Source organism: Tursiops truncatus, chromosome 3 (genome assembly GCF_011762595.2).
Source record: "Tursiops truncatus isolate mTurTru1 chromosome 3, mTurTru1.mat.Y, whole genome shotgun sequence".
Taxonomy (NCBI): Eukaryota; Metazoa; Chordata; class Mammalia; order Artiodactyla; family Delphinidae; genus Tursiops; species Tursiops truncatus.
In genome coordinates this window covers 75,574,696-75,596,715 of record NC_047036.1, presented here as the reverse complement: position 1 = coordinate 75,596,715, position 22,020 = coordinate 75,574,696, and the positions used below count along the sequence as shown (strand labels likewise).

The window sequence follows — 22,020 nt, the reverse complement described above, 5'->3', positions numbered from 1 at the left end:
CCTTGGATATTCTCTTCTGGTTGTGGGGGTTGTTTTTTTTCAGTCTTTGTTCTCTTTGCTTTTCAGTTTTAGAAGTTCCTACTGAGACATCCTCAAGCTCAGAGATTCTTTCCTCAGCCGTTCCCCTTCTACTAATAAGCCCAGAAAAGGCATTCTTCATTTGTTACAGTGTTTTTGATTGCTAGTGTTTCTTTCTGTTTATTTCTCAGTATCCATCTTTCTACTTACATTGCCCATTTGTTCTTGCATGCTATCTACTTTATTCATTAGAGTCCTTTACATATTAATCACAGGTGTTTTAAACTCCCAGTCTGACAATTCTAATATCTTTGCCATGTCTGTTTCTGATGCTCGCTCTGTTTTTTCAAATTGTATGTTTTGACTTTTAGTTTGTCTTGTAATTGTTTTCTTGAAAGCTGGACATGATGTTCTGAGTAAAAAGAACTGCTGTAAATAGGCCTTTACTAAGTGGTGGAGAGGTGTAAAGGAGGGGAAGCATTTTATAGGTCTATGTTTAGATCTCAGTCTTTTAGTGAGCCTATGCCTCTGTGGTGTACTTAACAAGCATTTCAGTTTTTTTCTTACCCCTTCCTTAGGTCTGAGAGTATGGTTAGAGTGGACTGGAGCTGAGTATTTCTCCTGTCCTAGGACAGTTAGGCTCTGAGAATATGCCTAGTGAGTTAGGCTCTGTTTTAGTAGTTTCTCCTAAGGGCAGGCCTTAAGAAAAACAGGGTGTGCTGGCATATTTCCAGATGTTTCTTTTTCCCTCCTATTGCTAGAAGCACTAGAGGATTTTTCTCTGATATCTACTGTGGAAACCTAGTCAAGTTCCTGGAGGTAAAACTCACAGAGTGTAACAGCTCCGCCATGAGAGGGTCTCCCTAGAGTTTTAACTCTCAGACTTGTCTACACTGAGCCTCCAGCAATTGATCAGTTACAGTGGAGATTTTCCTACATTGGTTCTGGTTCCCAGGATAGTTTCTGCTTGTGAGTCTCTACTCCAGTAAGCTGTGCCTTGCTGTATTTGCCTGTCTGTCTTTCGAGTCTGGGGGGCTGTGGTTTGCCTTGTGTCCTCACCTCTTTTACAGATCCAGGAAGAGTCGTTGATTTTTTTTATCTGTTCAGTTTTTTACTTGCTGTTAGAATAAAGTAGATACATCCAAGCTCATTGTATGCAGAGCCAGAAACCAGAATACCCTGCCACTTTCTTTTCTCTGTTCTCCATTTCTTCTTTCTTATCTCGACCATAGGCATCTGTGGGTATTGATTAATCTTCCCTATAGTAGTATCTAGTGCTCAAGATGTTTCAGAATCCTGCATCAAGAGAACGCTGGGAACCGCAACACTGTACAATTGTAATTTTTCCAGAAATTGTAATTTTTCCAGAAAACTCTTATCTTAGGTAATAATAATAATAGCACATACTTACATAAGTGCCTACTATATGGTAGTTACTTTACACAAATTAATTCATGTAATTTTAAAATAATTCTTTGAGATAAGTCTATTATTTTATCATTTTCAATTCCTTGATTTTATTTTAAAAGGAATAAACATACCCTTTTAACAAAAGGAAATAGAGGAATTCCTGGCTTTCTAGAATTTTTAGATATCTGAGATGCATTTAATCCATGACTCCAAAGAGTTCAACCCAAATGAATGTTAATTACTGATACAGGAAGAAGGCTTCTTTATGTCCTTCAATGAATTAAAGTCTTGAAACATCATTAAAAAGACAGACAGCTACACCGTCCACCATTCATATAAAGAGCAACAAGTTTACCTAACTGATGATTATGTCATGCTAAAAAATAAAACTCTCAACATTTGATATCACCAAGATCCTCTTCACCATGATGTTTTTTGTTTTTTTAATTGAGGTATAGTTGATGTACAATATTATACAAGGTTCAGGTGTACAACATAGTGATTCACAGTTTTTAAAGGTTATATTCCATTTAGGGTTATTGTAAAATATTGGCTATCTTCCCTGTGTTGTACAATATATCCTTGTACCTTATTTATCTTATACATAGTAGTTTGTACCTCTTTGGGCATCCTTGTCTTGTTCCTGATCTTAGAGAAAGTGCTTTCAGCTTTTAATCGTTGAGTATGATGTTAGCTGTAGGTTTGTCATACATGGTTTTTATTATGTTGAGGTATGTTCCCTCTATGCCTGCTTTCTGGAGAGTTTTTATCATAAATGGATGTTGAATTTTATCAAAAGCTTTTTCTGCATCTTTTAAGATGATCATATGGTTTTTATTCTTTGATTTATTAATGTGGTATATCACATTGATTGATTTGCAGATATTGAAAAATTCTTGCATCCCTGGGATAAATCCCACTTGATATGGTATATGATCCTTTTAATGTATTGTTGGATTCAGTTTGCTAACATTTTGTTCAGGGTTTTTGCATCTATGTCCATCAGTGATATTGGCCTGTAATTTTCTTTTTTTGTGATATCTTTGTCTAGTTTTGGTATCATGGTGATGTTGGCCTTGTAGAATGAGTTTGGAAGTTTTCCCTCCTCTAGAATTTTTTGGAATAGTTTGAGAAGGATAAATATCTGGTAGAATTCACCTGTGAAGCCATTTGTTCCTGGACTTTTGTTTGTTGGGAGTTTTTTTTTAAATTACTGATTCAATATCATTACTGGTAATTGGTCTGTTCATATTTTCTATTTCTTCCTGGTTCAGTCTTGGGATATTGTACGTATCTAGTAATTTGTTCATTTCTTCTAGGTTGTCCATTTTATTGGCATGTAGTTGTAGTCTCTTATGATCTTTTGTATTTCTGTGGTGTCAGACATAACTTCTTTTTCATTTCTGATTTTATTGATTTGGACCCTCTCTCTTTTTTTCTCGATGAGTCTGGCTAAAGGTTTGTCAATTTTGTTTATATTTTCAAAAAACCAGCTCTTAGTTTCAGCACTATGGTGGTTTTAACAATGGGTTGTCATTTGAGAAATATCACCTTGAAATTTGAGGGCAAAAAAAATCATATAGGTGCTCTTCTCTATTGATTCAAGTGATGGTCCCTGGACTTCCCAGTCATTTTAAAAACACAAATAAAAACTTTTATTGCATTTATCACACAAGTAATACATAATCATTGCAGGTAATACTTATTATTGGAAAGAAGGGAAGGAAGAAAGGGAGAAAGAAAGGAGGGAGGGAGGGAGAAAAAGTAAAAGAAGAAGAAGGAAAGGAAGAGGACAATCACCTGAAATCTCATTAGTCATTGATAATCACTATTATTAACCTTTTAGAGTACATCTTTTAATTCTTTTATATATGTATGTAGATACGTTTTTGTTTTTGTTTTTGTTTTTTGCGGTATGCGGGCCTCTCACTGTCGTGGCCTCTCCCGTTGCGGAGCACAGGCTCCGGACGCACAGGCTCAGCGGCCACGGCTCACAGGCCCAGCCACTCCGCGGCATGTGGGATCCTCCCGGACCAGTATCTCATACTCTTTTCTAACCTGCTCTTTTTTTTTAAGGGTGAGCTTTTTATTTTAATGTTTTTACTTTAGATTCATCCCACTTTTTTTGTTTTTTAATATCTTTTTTTGGAGTATAATTGCATTACAATGTTGTGTTAGTTTCTGCTGTACAACAAAGTGAATCAGCTATAAATATACATATATTGCCATATCCCCTCCCTCTTGAGCTGCCCTCCCACCCTCCCTATCCCACCCCTCTAGGTTGTCACAAAGCATCAAGCTGATCTCCCTGTGTTATGCAACAGCTTCCCACTAGCCATCCATTTTACATTTGGTAGTGTATATATGTCAGTGCTACTCTCTTATTTCGTCCCAGCTTCCCCTTCCCCCTCCTGTGTCCTCAAGTCCATTCTCTGTGTGTGCATCTTTATTCCTGCCCTGCCACTAGGTTCATCGGTACCTGTTTTTTTAGATTCCATATATGTGTGTTAGCATATGGTATTTGATTTTCTCTTTCTGACTTAGTTCACTCTGTATGACAGACTCTAGGTCCATCCACCTCATTACAAATAACTCAATTTTGTTCCTTTTTATGGCTGAGTAATATTCCATTGTATATATGTGTCACATCTTCTTTATCCATTCATTTGTTAATGGACATTTAGGTTGCTTCCATATCCTGGCTATTGTAAGTGGTGCTGCAATGAACATTGGGGTACATGTGTATATTTGAATTATGGTTTTCTCAGAGTATATGCCCAGTAGTAGGATTGCTGAGTTGTGTGGTAGTTCTATTTTTAGTTTTTTAAGGAACCTCCATACTGTTCTCCATAGTGGCTGTATCAATTTATATTCCCATCAACAGTGCAGGAGGGGTCCCTTTTCTCCACACCTTCTCCAGCATTTATTGTTTCTAGATTTGTTGATGATGGCCATTCTGACTGGTGTGAGGTGATATCTCATTGTTAACCTGCTTTTTTTTTTTTTTTAACTAATCAGTAAATGGCTTTACTGTGAAGATGGATATACCTAAGCTAATTAAACAAATCCCCAGTTATTGGACATTTGTATTATTTCCCAATTTTTCTGTATATTATTTATATAATCATAATTAATTTCTTAGGATAAAGTTCCAGAGAAGGAATAAATGTGTTAAAAGGTAAGTAAAGTGTTAAAGCTTTTACTACTATTGTCAAGCTGTCATCTAAGAAGGTCATACAATTTATATATCCACCAGTAGAGTCCCCAAAGTACCAGCAAATGCTGGTATTCACTGTTATTTTAACTACCATTCCCTTTATTACCAAGCAGTAACTTATTTTTTTCAAATGTCTATGGACTGTTTATCAATTACATGATTTCTAGGCTAAAAGCAGCCTTCTTTTCCTCTAGCTTTAAACTAGATTATTGAGAAGCTGAATTCCCAGCTGAACAGGGCACAGAATATTTCCAGATTCTGCTAACTGTAATATGCTGTCTGATTTTAAAGTCTCAACGTGCATGGAGTCTGAGGTAGAGGTCATCCGATGCCTGAGACTGGCACTGACTGACGCCGTCAAGGACATTGTGCAGCAGATAATATCTGTGCTGAGCTCTTGGAGAAACTGTGAGACAAGCCTAAACAAGCACAGTGTTCTTGAATGTCTGCGTGAGAGCATTCCAAGAGAATGGAATTATACTCCAAAAGAAACCAAAAGGAAAGAATCAAGAAAAGGTACATTTGTTTTTCTTTAAGAACACATCTCTGAAGAAGCACATTTTCTAGGTTATGAGAACAAGTAAAATTCTAAAAATTATAAAATGTGTAAACTGTATTAGTCTCCTTTCCACCATGTATATTTTGGATTTCTAATTTTTGTTACTGTGAGCTATATGATCAAAAAAAAAAAAAAAAAAAAACCTAGAGATGAAAATGACTCAAATGGTTATCTTCTTTATTTAACTACCAGTTCAAAATTTTTTGTGATATCTTGTGTTCATGTTAGTATTCACAGATTAGTCACATGAGTTTGACTAATTTCCCTTAAATCTATTGAGTAATCTAAAATTCATCCTCTCAGGAAGATTGCTTTGATATTCAGTTTAATTATTCTTTTTTTGAAGGTTTCCTCCACAACTACCAATTATTACTTTCTTTCCTCTTGTTAATACACCTACATATGTAGCTTTTAGGTCAAAAATAGCACCCCATTTAGTAGCTACACATATTTTTCTGACAGGGTATTTTCCCCCCAATATCTATGGTTCTGGATTCAGTGCATTGTTCCTCTTCAGGGCAATGCATCTATCAAGTGTATTTAAGGATTATCAGTTACCTGTATTATTCATTTATTTTATTAATCAAGTACTTTCTTCTTAAATGGTTTCTTCCTACCTAGATGTTTCTACTTTTCAAGAATTTCACAAGATTCCTTTGAATGTATCTTATCTGTTTGTATTCATGAATCTTCTTTAGGATTTTTAAAATAAAACTTTTCCCTTTTATTTTCATCTTTAAAGATGAATTTTTTTTCACTAACTGTAAGGAAACTTTCAACAGTAAAATATTCCAGCTGAACCTGCTAAAGTCAATTGAGGAAAGTAGGCTTTCTTTCATTCTTCTCCATGGAGATCCTAAATAATGTGGCTCTTATCCAGCAACCTTATATACAGACTCAAATCAATTATCCATCAGTGACCTTTCATAGTAATGCTTTAATTCTGTCCAAGCCCCATTAAACTGCCTTTGAATCTAGTAAAGCCATTTAATTGAAATTGGAAAATGTCAGATTTTCATTACTTAAGTTCTTCCTCACCTGAGTTGTTGCCACCTCTCCTTTCTAGCTTTGAGATATTTCATAGATTTTGAGCAATACAGGAAGCATGATCTATAGTTTATGTATCATGTCATATGAGTAGCACTGTTTTGCTTGCGGCTTTCAAGTTGGTCTGTTCATGAACAATTTTTTTTTTTTTCCTACAAGCATTTTGGAACTCTTCCATAACGTTTCAAAGAGCCTCTGGTTCCAAAAAATGCTTACTTTGTAGATACTAGTTCTTGTGGTTTTCCTTACTAAATAATATTTTTTCATAATATTATCACTAAGAGTAGAAGTGCAACACTTAGGCAGCCATGAAGGAGTGCCAGATCACATAAATATATAAAAGAAAGTGGTGGAGGAAAGTGACCTTGTAAAGCATTTTGTGCATTCCAGGTGGATGTGACAATAGGAGAATACCATTGTTCTTCATTCCTATCCTCTTTTAAACTGACAGTGCTCAACCTTTATTTTCACTACAGTGTATAAGATAGATAATATGTACATGTCAGACACTAAGTCACTTATTCATTCAGTAGATACCTACTAAGTCAGTTACTACTAAATACCAGGTACTGGGGTTGGTCCAGGAATAAACTGTAAATAAGATATCCCCTCTTGGTGCTTGAAGACTAGTATAAATGTTTACAAATGGGTGCAAACACCTCAGGGGTTGTACAGGAGTTGAGAAGAAAGAAAGTAAAACTACTGAAATTTCGTATGGGGTGTCACTGGAACTCTCCCTTGGTCTGTGAGTGAGCCAGTCGTGTGCTGGGGACAGTATTGTTGGGAAGGGCATGAACAGGGTAACCTTACTCCTTCATTAGCTTTCAGCGTTCAGTAATCAATTAAGGTTGTCCTTTGTATTTCAGAATTTAGTTTTAACAAAATTAATCCTCACAAAACACACAAGTGGCTTTAACATATTCCTGTAAATCAACAAATCAACCGTGGTTTAAAACTATTACTGGGAATCCAAGGGAGAGCAAACAATGAAAAAGTAAAAAAGCTCACACTTGGGAATATTTCTAACATGAGCTGTTTCTCAGCCATATTATAAGGTAGAACATTGATAGTCTGATCAGATTTGGCCAAAAATAAAATAAAATAAAAAAATAAAAATGGGAAATGTGTGTGAAAACCATTTGAACCATGGCTTCCCATACATTGTTGTTAAACACGAATCCCTCCTAATGAGTATTGTGCCTTGAGATAGTTAGGGATATCTAGCTAGAGCTAGTTTGAAGTCATCTTGATTAGCCAGAGATTTCAAGACTAAGCATCCAAAACATGAAGATAAACCTCAGTAATCATTTTCAGCAATGTTTTAAGTCAATTGATGTTTAATTCCGTACTTTGCACAATTCATCTAAATAATGAAGTGTTTAGAGGCCTTTTTATTTTTTTGAGGATTCTAACTTAATAAAAGACAAATAGTCACTAGCTTAAAGAAAAAATTGTCCTTCCTGACACAGTGAAAATAACGGAACATGGAAAACACTATGGTGACAAACTAAAATGTATTTCTTTATTTTTTGTCAGCAAATACATAGAAAACACTGAAGATTTGAAGAAATAAATAGTACAATAAATTATACAGTGTAAGAGATTTACCAGAGAACTGAATGGACGTTCAGATGTTTCTGATATAGCTCAGCTTAGGTATTTGCTCCCGAAGCAAATACACAAAGAATTTGCTCCCTAAGAGCAAATACACAACTAGTTGTTTTGTTTCTTCGACAACAATTAAAGGAAAGATATACCAGAAAATATATTTTCTTACCAGTAAATAACTTTTTAAATAAAAAGAATACTTTATGGGGAAACTCTGGAGTAATTGTTTTAACTAAAACAATGGATTCTGGAGAGGAAACAGAGGTAACACCACAAGGAAAATGTATTCAAGGCACCATTCACATGTGGATTGTTGAGAAAGAAACTGATGGCAGAAATACACAGAGTGTTATCAGAAGTTCTTGAGATATTTTATTTTATAAAAACCAGAAATATTCATTTTATAAAAACCAGTATCACCCATAAAAATGGCATAGCTGCACACTTAAGAACTTAGAATTTTTTAACATGGTTCAAATATTCCAAATAAGAGTTTTGGTTATTTTTGAACACTTCTTAAAAATACGAAAATGAAATATATTTCAATTTATTTGCAAGAACAACTGATTAACATAATGATGATGAATATTTATTATTCAAATTTCAACAACAACCTTTGCCTATTTGGTGGTTGAGATTGAAAAACGAGTGCCATGATTTCACAAGTTCCATGTGGGTCTACATATATAGTCCATGTCATGGCTTTTTCACCTATGACATCCATTAAAATCAAGTATTGAAACAAACTAAATTTATAACCTGACATTTGAATCAATGTATCATGCATGAACTGTTAAAGTCCAGATTTTTAAAATAATAAAGCATATTAAATCACATTATCCTCACTCAATAATGTATTATTGACATTTTATACCACTAATAAAAAACATTTTTAAAGTTAATTTTAATACATTATTTGTCTTTACCTATTTCATTGTAAATTTCCTTTCTGTATGTTTTATAATCACCCAAATATATTATTACAATCAGTAGTCCATGCATAGGAAAGAAGAAATGATAAATATATAAATATACCTCTCACATTGCATTCATTCTGAGACATACATTTTTTCACACTTTATCAGCTCTGAAATTGGGATGGCTCTTACAATATATTATATATATGTGAGTTAGAAGTCAACTTATTTAAATAAAGACAGAAAAATGAGTGTGTGGCATTTTTAAAAGATCCTTCCCTGGTATGTTGTTAACATCACCATAGACTCAGAGACCCTGTGATTAGTAGAATGGATTTGTCATCAGCCTAAAGGCTCTGATTGGAATTTGCCTTAAGCTTTAATAAAGTAGTTAGGGATTTCAGTACCTGCAATTCTCAGATTTTATAAATATCAGTAGAAGTACAGTTGTGAAGAGAATTGCTAATCTTCACCTGGTATCTGCTTACATTATTATCAAATGTTTACTCACTATGTTCAGTTAAGCCCTCTTTAGGATAAACAGAATATAAGATATAATCTTTTAAGTCAAATACCTGACAACAGATTAGGGAATATGAGACACAAACACATAAAAACAATAAAACATTTAAGATACTTTAAGAACACTGAGAAGAGTGGTTTCTTAATTTGCTTTATCTATATTTTAAGCCTCATCTAAACATTTATTTGAATAAAAAGAAAACATTTACTGAGCAACTATTTTTTACCAAGTATTGAACTAGGTGCTTTCATATTTATTATTTTATTTAATATAAAAGTCTTATGAGATCATTCAAATATATTTTGGACCCAATTTTTACAAATGTATAGAGACTGATCCAGTTAATTTTGAAAATGATTCTTAAGTTATCATGAATTTCTGAGGAGTCACTAGACTAGACCTATGTTTTCCAAGAGCGTTATACTTTTATAGAGCAGAGTGACCTCTTTAAATGTCACAAATATCTTGAAAAATCTTTCACAGTGTTAAATTATTTTTGTTCAGTAAAAACAGTAAAAAATGTTTTTCTGAAGAACTTAAAGCTATCCTCTTTAGACTTCTCGCTCCGTTCCAGTGTTCAAATTCAATTATGTATATAGTGGATTAAAACACTTGTGTCTGGCTTTGTGGGATACTCAAGGAGTGAGATTTTCTTCCATGCTCTTGAGGAGCTTTTAGTCTCCTTGTAAAGACAACTCATGAATATGAGGACACGGGGAGGGGGAAGGGTAAGCTGGGACGAAGTGAGAGAGTGACATGGGCTTATGTATACTACCAAATGTAAAATAGATAGCTAGTGGGAAGCAGCCACGTAGTACAGAGAGATCAGCTCGGTGTTTTGTGACCACCTAGAGGGTGGAATAGGGATGGTGGGAGGGAGAGGCAAGAGGGAGGAGATATGGGGATATATGTATATGTATAGCTGATTCACTTTGTGATAAAGCAGAAACTAACATACCATTGCAAAGCAATTATAGTCCAATAAAGCTGTTAAAAAAATAAGAATATAACATAAACAGTAATAGATGATAATACAAAAGAGAGTGCAACATGGCACGTTATGGACCTGATTACCAACATAGTCATATGGATAATATGTTCAAACAAATTCATAGGAGGCAAGGACTTTGAACGAAGAATTGAAGATTATGAGTGACCCACGAAGAGGAAGGGCATCCTATGTGAGAATAATGAGATATTCAGAAGGCTAAAAGCAAAGAGGATAAAATAAAGGTTCATAGAAACTGGCTGAGACTGGACTGTGGAGTGTTTTGTCAGCAACGCTCTGCAGACTGATCTCGTAACAGTGGAAAACTGTTAAAAGCTAAAAGAATTGTAGCAGAGAAATTAGGTAATCTGGCTTTACAGCTGGGCATGGTCTGGAGCAGGGAGATGAGAGTCCTACAATAGTCCAGATACCACTTGTGAGGGAGGGCTTGAATAGGTAGTAGCCATGGTCACAGTGAGGCAAAATTGGGTGTCAGATGAGGAGTAGGAAGATACATCAGTGCAGTCCCCGGTGCGGGATGAAGGATCAACAGGAATGTTTACAAGATTGAAAAGGAAGGAAGGACAGAAGAAGAGAAGGAAGGAAGAGAGGGTGGGAGGGAGGGTCAGGAGGGCCAAGGTAGTTTGGGAGGAAAACAATGAATTTGGTTTTAGCTATGGTTTGAGTTAATGATGACTAGGACAGAGAAGTGGAATGCCCATCGGGGAGCTGAAGTCGTAGGACTGTTACCCTGGAGAAAGGCCAAGACTGAAGATTCTAGAATCATCTAGAAGAGTGGTTCTCAACTAGGAAGATGGGGACATTTGGCAATGCTTTAGAGACATTTTTGTTTGTCGCAATTGATGAGGATGCCACTGGCATCTAGTGAGTGTAGGACAGAGATGCCACTAAAACATCCTACAATGCACAGGTCGGCTCCTTACAGTAAAGAATTCTCCAGCCCCAAATGTCAATAGTGCCAAAGTTGAGAAACCCTGATCTAGAGAGGGAAGATCAGTAAATCCTTCAGAGAAATAATACCAAGTAAGGGAGAGTAGAATCTACAGTCAACAGGCCAAGGACTTAGCAAATACATTTAAGAGGTGTTAGTAGAAGTGGAACTAGCGTGGGACACAAAGAAGCAGAATAATAGAGGTAAACATGAACCAGTTTGTTGACTCATTTATTCAACGAATACTTACTGAACAACTGTTATAGATGAGGTCCTAAGTGCTTGGGCTACAGGAATGCCTTCCTGGAGCTTATATTCTAGTGGATGGAGACAGATAATGAAGAAATAAAGGAGATTGTAATTTTTTTTTCTTTCCTTTTTTTTTTTTTTTTTCGTTACGCGGGCCTCTCACTGCTGTGGTCTCTCCCGTCGTGGAGCACAGGCTCCGGACACGCAGGCTCAGCGGCCATGGCTCACAGGCCTAGCCGCTCCACGGCATGTGGGATCTTCCCGGACCGGGGCACAAACCTGCGTCCCCCGCATCGTCAGGCGGACTCTCAACCCCTGTGCCACCAGGGAAGCCCAGGAGATTATTATTAACTGATGCTAAGTGCTATAATAAAGGCAATAAAATGGGGTCTAATAATAGGGAGGGACTGGGGGCTGGCCTGAGAAGGGCATGAAGGGACTGCTTTACATGGGATGGTGGGGGGAGGCTCTCAGAGGAGGTGACATTTGGGCTAAGAACTAAAAGAAGAGGAGCCAGTCCCAACAAGAGCTGGAATGATTCTGTCATGGTTTCCAGGGGAAGAGGAGAAAGGCTTAAGGAAGTGCCAAAGGCCACAGAGAGGTCCGGCAGGAGTACCTTTGCATTTACTAATTAGGAGGACATTGGGCCCTTTAAACCTGAGGTCTTAGTAGATAAAAATATAAGTAATAATTCTGAATTTTCTAATTTTCATTTGTGGGAGGAAAAATTAAGTTTGGGATTTGGGGAATTTTTGGCAGTACTACAGAGGACCCCAGTAGAGTCCTGTCGGAATATGTCAGGAACTTGCTCTTCTCAACAATTTTCTCCGCAAAAATTAGACATCCCCACACAACACTCAAAGCAACACAGTGATGGAACACAAATGCTAATATTAATCATACCTTTTCTTTCTTTTCTTCCCCAGGCTTCACAAGGCTTGCTGCTCAGGCAGTATCTATTGTAATCAGCAAGTTACCTACGGTGATTGCATGTTTGCCTCCCCCAGTTAAATACTTCTTTTTTCTGGCTGAGAGAAAAATGTCAAAAAACTTTGTTGAATTAAAGAAAGCTGGCCTGCTTGTCTGGAACTTGATTGTAATTATATGTCGGATATTTGAGGATGGAAACACTGTGGAACTTTTAACAGGTGCCTCCCTTGACAGATGGAGTAAAGAGAAACTCAGTTTAATCTGTGTGTGTTTGGAAAGCATCATGGGAGAGCAGACAAGTAGCCCTAATCAAATGACCCAGAAGGTCATACGGAGCATTGAGCAGCAAAAACCCAACTGGATTGAATGCCAATTGTTGAAAGCAAGGAAACTGAGCACCGAATGGTAAAGTGATGTTTTTCTTTCACTGAATTTCATCAAATACATTCACAAAAGCAAAATCACCAATAAACAACCACCACAACCAAATATTGTTGGATAGGCAGCAATGGTCATTTTGCTAGCGTCATGGGAACTTTGATGAATAGAGACAAAGATAAATATTCCATTAAAAACTGGATTGTTAATGTTCCTTGTCTTATTAGAATTTGAACCCCATTGATACACTGGAACATTATACTTGTTTAGTCACCATCTTAAGGTTTCTGATTAAAAGGGTGGTAGTTAAACCCAGGAGAATTTGGTTTCACTCCTTTTCAGTGTGCAAACAGGTATCTAGTGGATAGCCTGGAGCGTTTTGTAAATGGGTTGGCCATGGAGATTAAATTAAGAAGGAATTAATGGATATAAAAGGCTCTTTATTGCTTTCTGTGTACCTGATTGTCAAAAAGGTACACATTTTTCATCTGGTAATGTAAGAATCCCAGAAGGCAACTGGGGCATATCACACTCAAGCTATAAACACACCCAGCTGTTTCTGTATGAAAATGTCAGCCTTCTCATAGGTTTGTCACCAAGAGCTAAGTGATTTGTGGTATTGCGAAGATTTTTAAGGGTCCCTGATGAATTTAAATACGTACATAGAGTCCTACTTAAAAGTAGTCTTCAGTATAGAATTGCATGATATTGATAAGGGAGTTACGGTTCATGTGGTCTACAGTTCACTAAGCCAGCCCCTCCTTTTTCTACACTCTCACACACACGGTCCCCCATTCTTTGAAAATATATTCATATTGCTAGAAGATACTATTATAACTTTCTGCCTGAAACAACTAAAAGTTGTTACTTTTAGTACGTGGTAGTGATAAAGAGCACAGGCTCTGGAATCAGATGGACAAATACAAATCCCTTGTAAGTGGGCCATCTTGTGCAAGTTACAGAATCTCTCAAAACCTCGTTTTTAGTGATGATACTAAGCTGGTAGAGTTGTTTTGAAAAATTAAATAACGTTTGTAAAGTTCTTAACATCGAGCTTAGAACTAGTGAGCATTTGTTATTTATAAACCATTAAAATATGTTGCACTCACTGGTTAGTAGTGTGATAACAAATACTCTTCACTGGTTTATATTAATCTGTAAGACTTTATATTAATCCACATTAATATAAGTAGTCACGTAAGTAATGTAAGAAATGTAAGTAATCATGATTTTCCTGTTCTTGTCATACGACTCCTAGAAATTTACTTGTGAGCATCCTGTGTGTAGGAATAATAGCAGTCAGGAAAATGCTTAGTAACGTTGACAGTGACCTTAATCTTTACATTTGCATTTGATACCAATTTACAGGCTTTAATTCAAAGACTAAAAGATGAAGGCCACGTCATTATCCATAGCAGTGGGTGTAAAAGGGAGAAAAAAAAGCAGAGTAAAAATAGTGGATCTGATTATAAAGTTAAATTTATGATACTGCTGAATTAGGACCCCCTCTATCAATAAGATCAGTTTAAAGTAATGTCTGTAATATACCTGGGGCTACAGGAATCCATGAGAAAAATTTTTCCTTAAAAGTTAATTTTCATCTAAGTTTCTTATAAACAGCACTAACACATCTGGTTATCTCCTTTAGTAGGAAATTGTCTAGCTAATATTTGGCTGATTAGCTATCTGTTGTAACATGCATCCAAAATAAAGAATTACTGATTTTTAAAAACGTTTTAATAGCCCTCAAAGCTTCTGAATACATATTATGTAATTTGTAATTAGCACAGTGCTACCTATGTCTTTCTCAATTTCTCAAATAATATCAATGTACAAAAATCCAGATTTAAAGTTATTTCATTTATTTGACAAAGAGTTAAATTTGACTTCTTAACTCACTTTAGGGAATCTCTTATGGATTTGGGTGCTATAGGAATGTTTCATCTCGAGTTTGATTTCAAGCTGATCATCTGATATACACATGAACTTCCGTCTCTACGCATTTCTCACAGATTGATGATCATTTAGTTCATAGATCTATACCATGAGGAAAATGTATTTTAAACCATGATGTCTGTATACAGGTGGAGGGTTGCCTTTGCTCTACCATAATTTTTTTTTTCAAGTATGAGAATGTAAGCACTTAAAATAGTTCTTCTGTTAAAATAAATGAAATCTTAATTCCTCATGAAGATTATCTTGTAACTACACAATATCATTTAGCTAGATTTCTTTCACTTGCACCCAGATTTAATTTTGATTTTATGGAAACTCTGAAAATAACTGCAGTGGAAAGGTGGCAGCTGTAAGCATTGCTTGTCTTGCATGCCGCCTGAAAACATTACTATTCATTAAAATAACCTTCACTTTGTAGTAACACTCAAGCTGTAAACAGTCAACTTAGATTCTGGAGAACACACAGGCCAAAAAGTAAAGAAACGTCTGTCTTTGCAAAGTAATTTGTCGAGTTGAAGATTATTGTTTTTCATCATGGTGACCCTGACTTGGCTGGCTGGGTGCATATACAGATTAAGATTAATGCAGTTATTCCTTGGCTAAGGTCTGCCTCTTTCAGGGCACATTCTCCCTAATGACATGATTGATAGGCAGTCCCAAATCCAGAGAGGAACTCATTAATCATAGCATTGACTGAATCCAATCATTTGCTTCACCTGCACAGTGATGGACAGGAAAGGATACAATTCAGGGGCTGACACTGAGACACTCTTTTGTCAGAGGGCCTCAACTTTTTCCATGTCAGCCTCTACAAAACCTGACAAGAAATTTCGCTTGCAGCCTGCATGCAGCTTCAAAAAGATATTTACAAACTTTTCTTTATTGCAAAAAGGTCTTTTTTGTTTGTTTAAAGATTTACTCTAGCTAATAAATATCTTTAAGAGTAGGATTTGCTTTATTTTTTAGCAAGGCTTATATGATAATAAAGTTCTTTTTTTGGTTTTTTTTTAGAGAAGGATGCTTTGAAGCTACATGTGGAAGCAATATAACAGTTAATGTCCAGCAGCTGGGTATCATTTGGTTCAGTCTTCAGGTCAGCGGCACTGACTCTTAGCAGAATGAATTTATAATCACGGCAAAATCTCAGTAATGAACTGCAGTATATAGCTGATTACACCACAGTAAATTTCATTTAGTCTGGGAAACAGTGGAAACCCATGCGTTTTCTTAAGAATACATAGACTGCAAAGACTAACGTGATCCTAATAGCACTTGTAAAAAGAAAATTAGTATGGAATATATATGATGTAAGTTGAATATCGTGATTAATTTTACACTGGTACAGCTTGAGAATTTTTTAAAAATTATGTCATCCATTATTACTATGTAATAATGTTTAAAATCAATAATAAGCATATGAGTTCTCATAAAAGAAACCTTTCCCACATATAACTTGCACATTCCTGGTGTGGTTATAATAGACCCTTTTCCGGGAAGGATAAGCAGGGTAGTGACTTTTGCTAAGTTATCTGTCACCTAGAAGGAACAGGAGGGGGGCGTGTATTTTTAGAAGGCAACAAGTGTCAAAAGGCCAATTTAAAATACCCAGTGGTCAGCACTCCTGCAGGAAGCACCCAGCCTATATTTAGCATAATAGGCTCCCCCTTTTGACACTTTGATTAGTCTTTAATGTGTTCTGAGACAGGTGTAAAGAGGAATCTGCAAAAGACAGAATACCAAAGCTATTTCTGGCATCAAAGATACTCTTTATCCTCAAAGAGAAAATACAGATTATTTCTTACATGTTTTTAAAAAGAAATGTTTTGTTTTCATCCCATGATTATAGCAATTTCAACAGTTGTGGTAATGGGGAAATGTTTTATAGATAGGAGTATAAATGCAATAAAGAAATGTTTTAAAAGAAACGATTCAATTTTTAAAAATGCTTTCAGGTGCTCAGTTCTAAGGCACTGTTTATGTGAGCTGCAGCCTTTTGGGAAGGCTTACCTATTTGAGCAAAGTCTTTATAGGTGCTTTGAATCCGAGATTTACATCGACTCTCCACACTCAATCTCTTTGATTATTTTCCATCTTTACAGTTCTTCACCACTGATACTTACATGCTTCCTTTGTATTTAGTGCATTTATGACAATAGAGGAAAGCACAGACTTAGAAGAAGGAGATATTGCTCTTGAACTGACTGAGCAGAAAATAAACATGATGGTCCTGGATATCTGCCACAAACCAGGTGGCAGCGAGTACCTGAGGCAAATTTATCACATCATGCGGCTCAATGAGGTAGGGAAACGGCCTTTTTACCGAGCAATTAGGTGTGTACTGGCCTGAGGCAGCGTCTGCTGGCAGCTAAGGGTTAGTCAAGGAGGTGATAATACTTCTTAAAGTCAATACCAAACTCAATATTGCATTATTAATAGAATCTATTCAGCCCCGGCTGTTCTGCATTTGTACAGCAGAAGCTTCACCGAAGCAATGTCGGTTTTATTTATACGGTTTAAACAATAACACGGTTCATGTACTCAGTTCGGAATTGTAGAGACTAGAGGTATAGTATGGGAATTGTGTATTCGTGACCATTAAGCTGATGTTAAAATCTGGTATTTGTGAAATGAAGAATTTTCTGAAGCGAGATATAGCTCTTCTCCTGTAGACGTCATACTCGTGTTGGTGAAGTTGAAGATTCCTTACATAATGAGAAACTTCAGAAGAATATCGAACCATATTTGGGAGCAACTAGATTAACCCAAGAAAGTACATTAATGTAGGGAAACTGATTAGAACCAATGTCATGCTTATTCACCTCTCTGCTGGGTTAAGCGTCTGACCTTGCATGTATCTGGCTATTTTAGCAAAAATGTAAAGAGTAGGTACCTCAGTTATTACTTGAAACAATACAAGTCTGCTAACTTAGGTTTTTAATTTGATCATACATATCTGGATTCGAATGTGACATCTAGTGTGAATTAGAATTATGTTTATATTTGCAAACACATGAATGTATTTTTTGGCATAATAAAAATTGTATAATATGAATAATGTTGAGATATAGTGTTTTATCTCCATGAGGCAGGCCTTAAAAACCATACATTTCCAAGGAGTGAATTAACTCTACCACAGGATTTTACAACTCAGTTACATAAATGTTCTCCCCACTATTATCTATCTGAAAGTTACTTCAAGTAAATCTTGTTTTCTGGCCTGCAGAGAGGTAATCAACCAGTCAACTTCAATGATCACCTGAGAAGGATGGAGGCCTTTGTAGCTATGAGTCAAGGTCCTGTTCTTAAGGGACTGGAGCTCAGTAGCAATTGTTACAAAGTAACACAACCTGTTCATGCTTGCTAATGATCTCTCACAGCTTGTTTGAGGTTTCCATCTCAGGCAAGCAGGAGGTCGCGGCCTTGGCAAACTGAAAGACCTCTATTACGGAGTCAGAGTCTTCATGGGCATGTCAACCTGGCCACCCAGATTGGCCAAAGTAACTGTGGTGGTTACAGAGGAACAGATGTTGTAGTCAGAGTACCCTCAGAGCCTTAGTAAAGTTGATTTACAATAATTCTGAGCACAACAATGGCTGGTATAGATTGCCAGACTGATAGAGGAGTCTTTTCTTTCAAAGTTCCATAACACAAGAAAGATCAGTAAATCACCAGTAAGCAAAATCAACAAAAATTAAGTTGGATATTTACTGGCCATCGGCCACCTGTTGTATTCAGGAAATCCAAAGGCTGTTTTCTCGTAGAACTCCTGGAACTCTGAGGAAGCATTTCTGAACAGGTGTGCTATGAGAGCTGATGTACGTAAGACTCTTTGCGGGAGTATCACCACATTTTGATTCAAAGTTACGATTTTTCTTTCTCTGCAACTGAATATACTTACTGTTATGGCAACATCTATCAGATGGGAAAGCAAGCTAAGTGCCTGGTGGTTTATTGTGCTGTGTGAAATGCAGGCTGCAAGGTTAGAGGCATAATGTAAGGTGAGGATAGAATCAACGAAAGTAGCAAGGCCTCTGCCTTGAGTACTTAGACAAAGCAGGCAGTAAACACAAATAACACAAGGGTGACTGAGTGACTAGCATAATACTTATGGCTGCTTTTATACTGTGAGGCATCGTTATGCTGTAGGTAAATTGCACCGTGATGTTTGTTCATTTGATGAGTGGCATCATGTCTTTAGCACTTTCAGGTGTGCTGCTAAATTGTGTTCGAAAACATAAATACAGAGCATTTACACGTACAGGCCTGGGTGAGTGGAAGCATGGGTGTGCTATTGAGAGACAGGGAAGTTTTGAGAGAAGATGAGATTTTAAATGTTTGAGATAAAGGTAAGGTGTCCGAGCATAAAAGTCCAAATGGTGGTTGAAGATGCTGGCCAGAAGCACAGATACAAGAGGCTGTGACTAGATTTGGTGGCTTTCAACTAGGATGGTAGTTGAGCTCATGAGGCCAGTGTATCTCTTCAGTGGAGAGCAACAGAGAAGCGATGGGTAGAGGAATAAGCTCTGATGTAACGGCACAGGGAATATGTTCAGGAAAGGATGTTCAAAGAAAAATGTATTTCTTCTAAAGAAAGACCACATTAGCAGTACGTCTGGTTAAAGTGATGCCACAGAAAATCTGAGGCTTTTGAGAAGGGGTAGTGACAAGTGTCAATATAGCACAGAGGTCAGAGAAATCCACAAGGGAGAAAACACCATTGTGTTCACAGCTTGCAACAGAACAGAGCACTTTCTCTTTTCTGAATTGTGGAAACAAAAAAAGCCAAAACATAGCCACGTAAGGGGAAACAGTGAGAACGATTGTTATTAGCCAAAACAAAGCAGTTTTTCGATGAAAGGGGAATAATTTATTCCTTTTTAAATTTTTACTTTCAGAAATCATGATGGAGAAAAATTGTTTCTGTTCAAAAATCTAAATCTAATATACTTTTCTGATGGCTTTATTGTTATCTAATAATATTTAATAAGAGTCCGTGTGTGTCTGTGTGTCTGTCGGATGATACAGAATTAATCATTCTAAAAAAGATATGGTCCACAATGAGCAGGTTTAAGAAATGTCAAGCAGTGTTTTTTATTGCGAGATGGAGGGTTTTAGGATCTGAAATTTGCCTTCTACAGTGAGTACAGCAGGCGTTCTCTATTCATGAAGTTACAGAGGCACGGGGAAAACACAGTGACCTGAGACCAGAGGTCTGGCTTCTTACTGACGCTTCCAAGCTCCTGTGTGTGACCTCAAGTTTGTCATCTGACCTTTCAGAGCCAACCACTGAATGTAGTGTGGGCTAGAGTTTCTCAGACTTTCATGTGCCTACTCATCTCCTGGGAAAGCTTGTGAACAGGCAGATTCTCATTTGGTTGGGCCTGAGATTCTGCTTTTCTAACACGCTCCTGGGTGAGGCTCATTTGGCTGACCCACACACCAGACTTTGAGTAGTAAGGGTTTTCAAGATGACCTTTGAAGTCATTTTCAGCTCTAACTTTCTGACCTTAAGTCCTAACCCTAACCTTGAAGAAAACATTATATTGTGACACACTAAAAATCAGGAGGACATTTCTGTTATATTATTTATTAAATGACTTATTAAGTATTTGACAGTTTGAGGGAAACTTTTAGTCATTTAAATTTATCGTTTTCCAGAAGGAGTCTTATGAAGTAGATTATGGTTATTCACCTTTTTATTTATGGATGGAAAATGAGGTATAATGCAGTAGATTGACTTTTTCTTTTCCTCCCCAGGTTGTCACTGGCATTTGGGGGTAGAATTAAAATTACATACTTTGAGCTTCTATTGAACCTTGATATTTTTCAGTCCACAGTGTGAAACTAGAGTTTAGGAGCTTGCATTATAATTAATTCTACATAGAGGGAGACTGCTTGCAGGGAACTATCAGAGTACTTAGTTCTCTGCTGAGCATGGAGTAGGTAGCAACTACACTTAATGAATGAATGAACAGTCATGGACTGTGAATAGTCATGCACCCGAGTTAAGTTTTGGTAACCAGACATGTTAACATGTGAAGAAATGACAAGGCAATGCCTATTAAAAAGATTCTGATATATCAAGCGTACATTCATTATGTGAGAATTTGTTAAATGGCTTTCTAATCTGTCCTATATATTAAGTGAACCTGTTTTGGATGGGTTTATTGTAATCCTGATGGGTATGTACTCTGCTATGTTTCTTCTGAAAATGTATTCTGTCCTGAGGCAAATAATACTGTGTAATGTAGCAAATGTGCTGAAAGGGTAGGTTTGGATATTGACCAGTTTATTCTTAAAGAGAATATATGCTTCCTACCATCACGACTTGTAATTTTTTTCCCTTGAAGGAGCATTTAAAAGAACAGCTGTTTTCTATGAATGGTTCAGAGGAAAAGCCATTTCGCATTCAACCTTTAAAGGTGACCTTGAGGAGTGTGGAAGATCAGCCCTCTGCCTTTGACCCTTTCCATGTGTACAAGGTGTTTAGCGAAAACATGCTTGATCAGGTATGTGGAAATTAAATAGTAAATTTAATTAAAATTTGTAGAGTTGTTTTTACACAAGTTAGAAAAGAAGTGCTTTGTGTTTGAGTATTTACTCCTAAGCTTCTTTGGCTAGGAAGCAAAAGGCCTTGTTCTTGTTTGCGCAAATTGACTTGGGAAAAGTTATTTTACCTTCTTTCTATTTGTCAAACGGATTCATATGTTTGGTCTGTAAACTTTGACTTTTGCCCCGGTCGGTTCACTGTGGGCAGAGGGAGCATCGGTTCGGCTGTGTCTCTGGCAGCCTCGAGAAACCCCGTGTTTCTTACAGTCTTCCCCTCCCTGGCTTCCCCCATCTCCCAATACACACACTCACAAAACACCTTGCAATCTTTATGAATTTATCTAATTTATCAGGTAAACTATAAAATAGTTTAAAATTGATTGTAAATAGGGCTTTGAGCTCCTATTTTAAGTGGCATGAGGTAAATTTGCTGTTTTATAACCCTAAGCACATTCCTGAATTTAAAATGAATTTGTTAACGATCTTAAAGTCAGGATGTTTGGAATAAAGTCAGTGTGATAAACACCACACATTTTTTAATGTCAGATAATGCCATTGTTTCAGCTGCATGTTTCATAGTCACATTAAAAAGATCATCTTTATTCCAAAGGACTTGAAACCTAAAGTTGCTTTTGCTTTGTTCTTTTTTTTGGTCCCTTTTCCCAGTAGCCTCCTGACAGACTATTTGAACTAACAGGGCAGAAGAGAAGGATTGCTTG

At 36.6% G+C, this 22,020-nt stretch overlaps 1 protein-coding gene across 7 annotated transcripts in view; it reads left to right on the top strand.

The window, feature by feature from the left end:
- KIAA0825 (KIAA0825 ortholog) overlaps nucleotides 1–22,020 on the top strand; it is a 398,660-nt gene that overhangs the window by 182,295 nt on the left and 194,345 nt on the right. For 5 of the 7 annotated variants that reach the window (XM_073802294.1, XM_073802293.1, XM_019929687.3 and 2 more), the window contains 4 exons: nucleotides 4,937–5,161; nucleotides 12,415–12,823; nucleotides 16,892–17,051; nucleotides 21,103–21,261. In XM_073802294.1, the coding sequence (XP_073658395.1) occupies nucleotides 4,937–5,161; nucleotides 12,415–12,823; nucleotides 16,892–17,051; nucleotides 21,103–21,261 (953 nt within the window). Of the gene's footprint in view, nucleotides 1–4,936; nucleotides 5,162–12,414; nucleotides 12,824–15,763; nucleotides 15,846–16,891; nucleotides 17,052–21,102; nucleotides 21,262–22,020 lie in introns of those variants that run through there. The other 2 variants (XR_012330774.1, XM_073802295.1) reach the window with 2 other exon arrangements.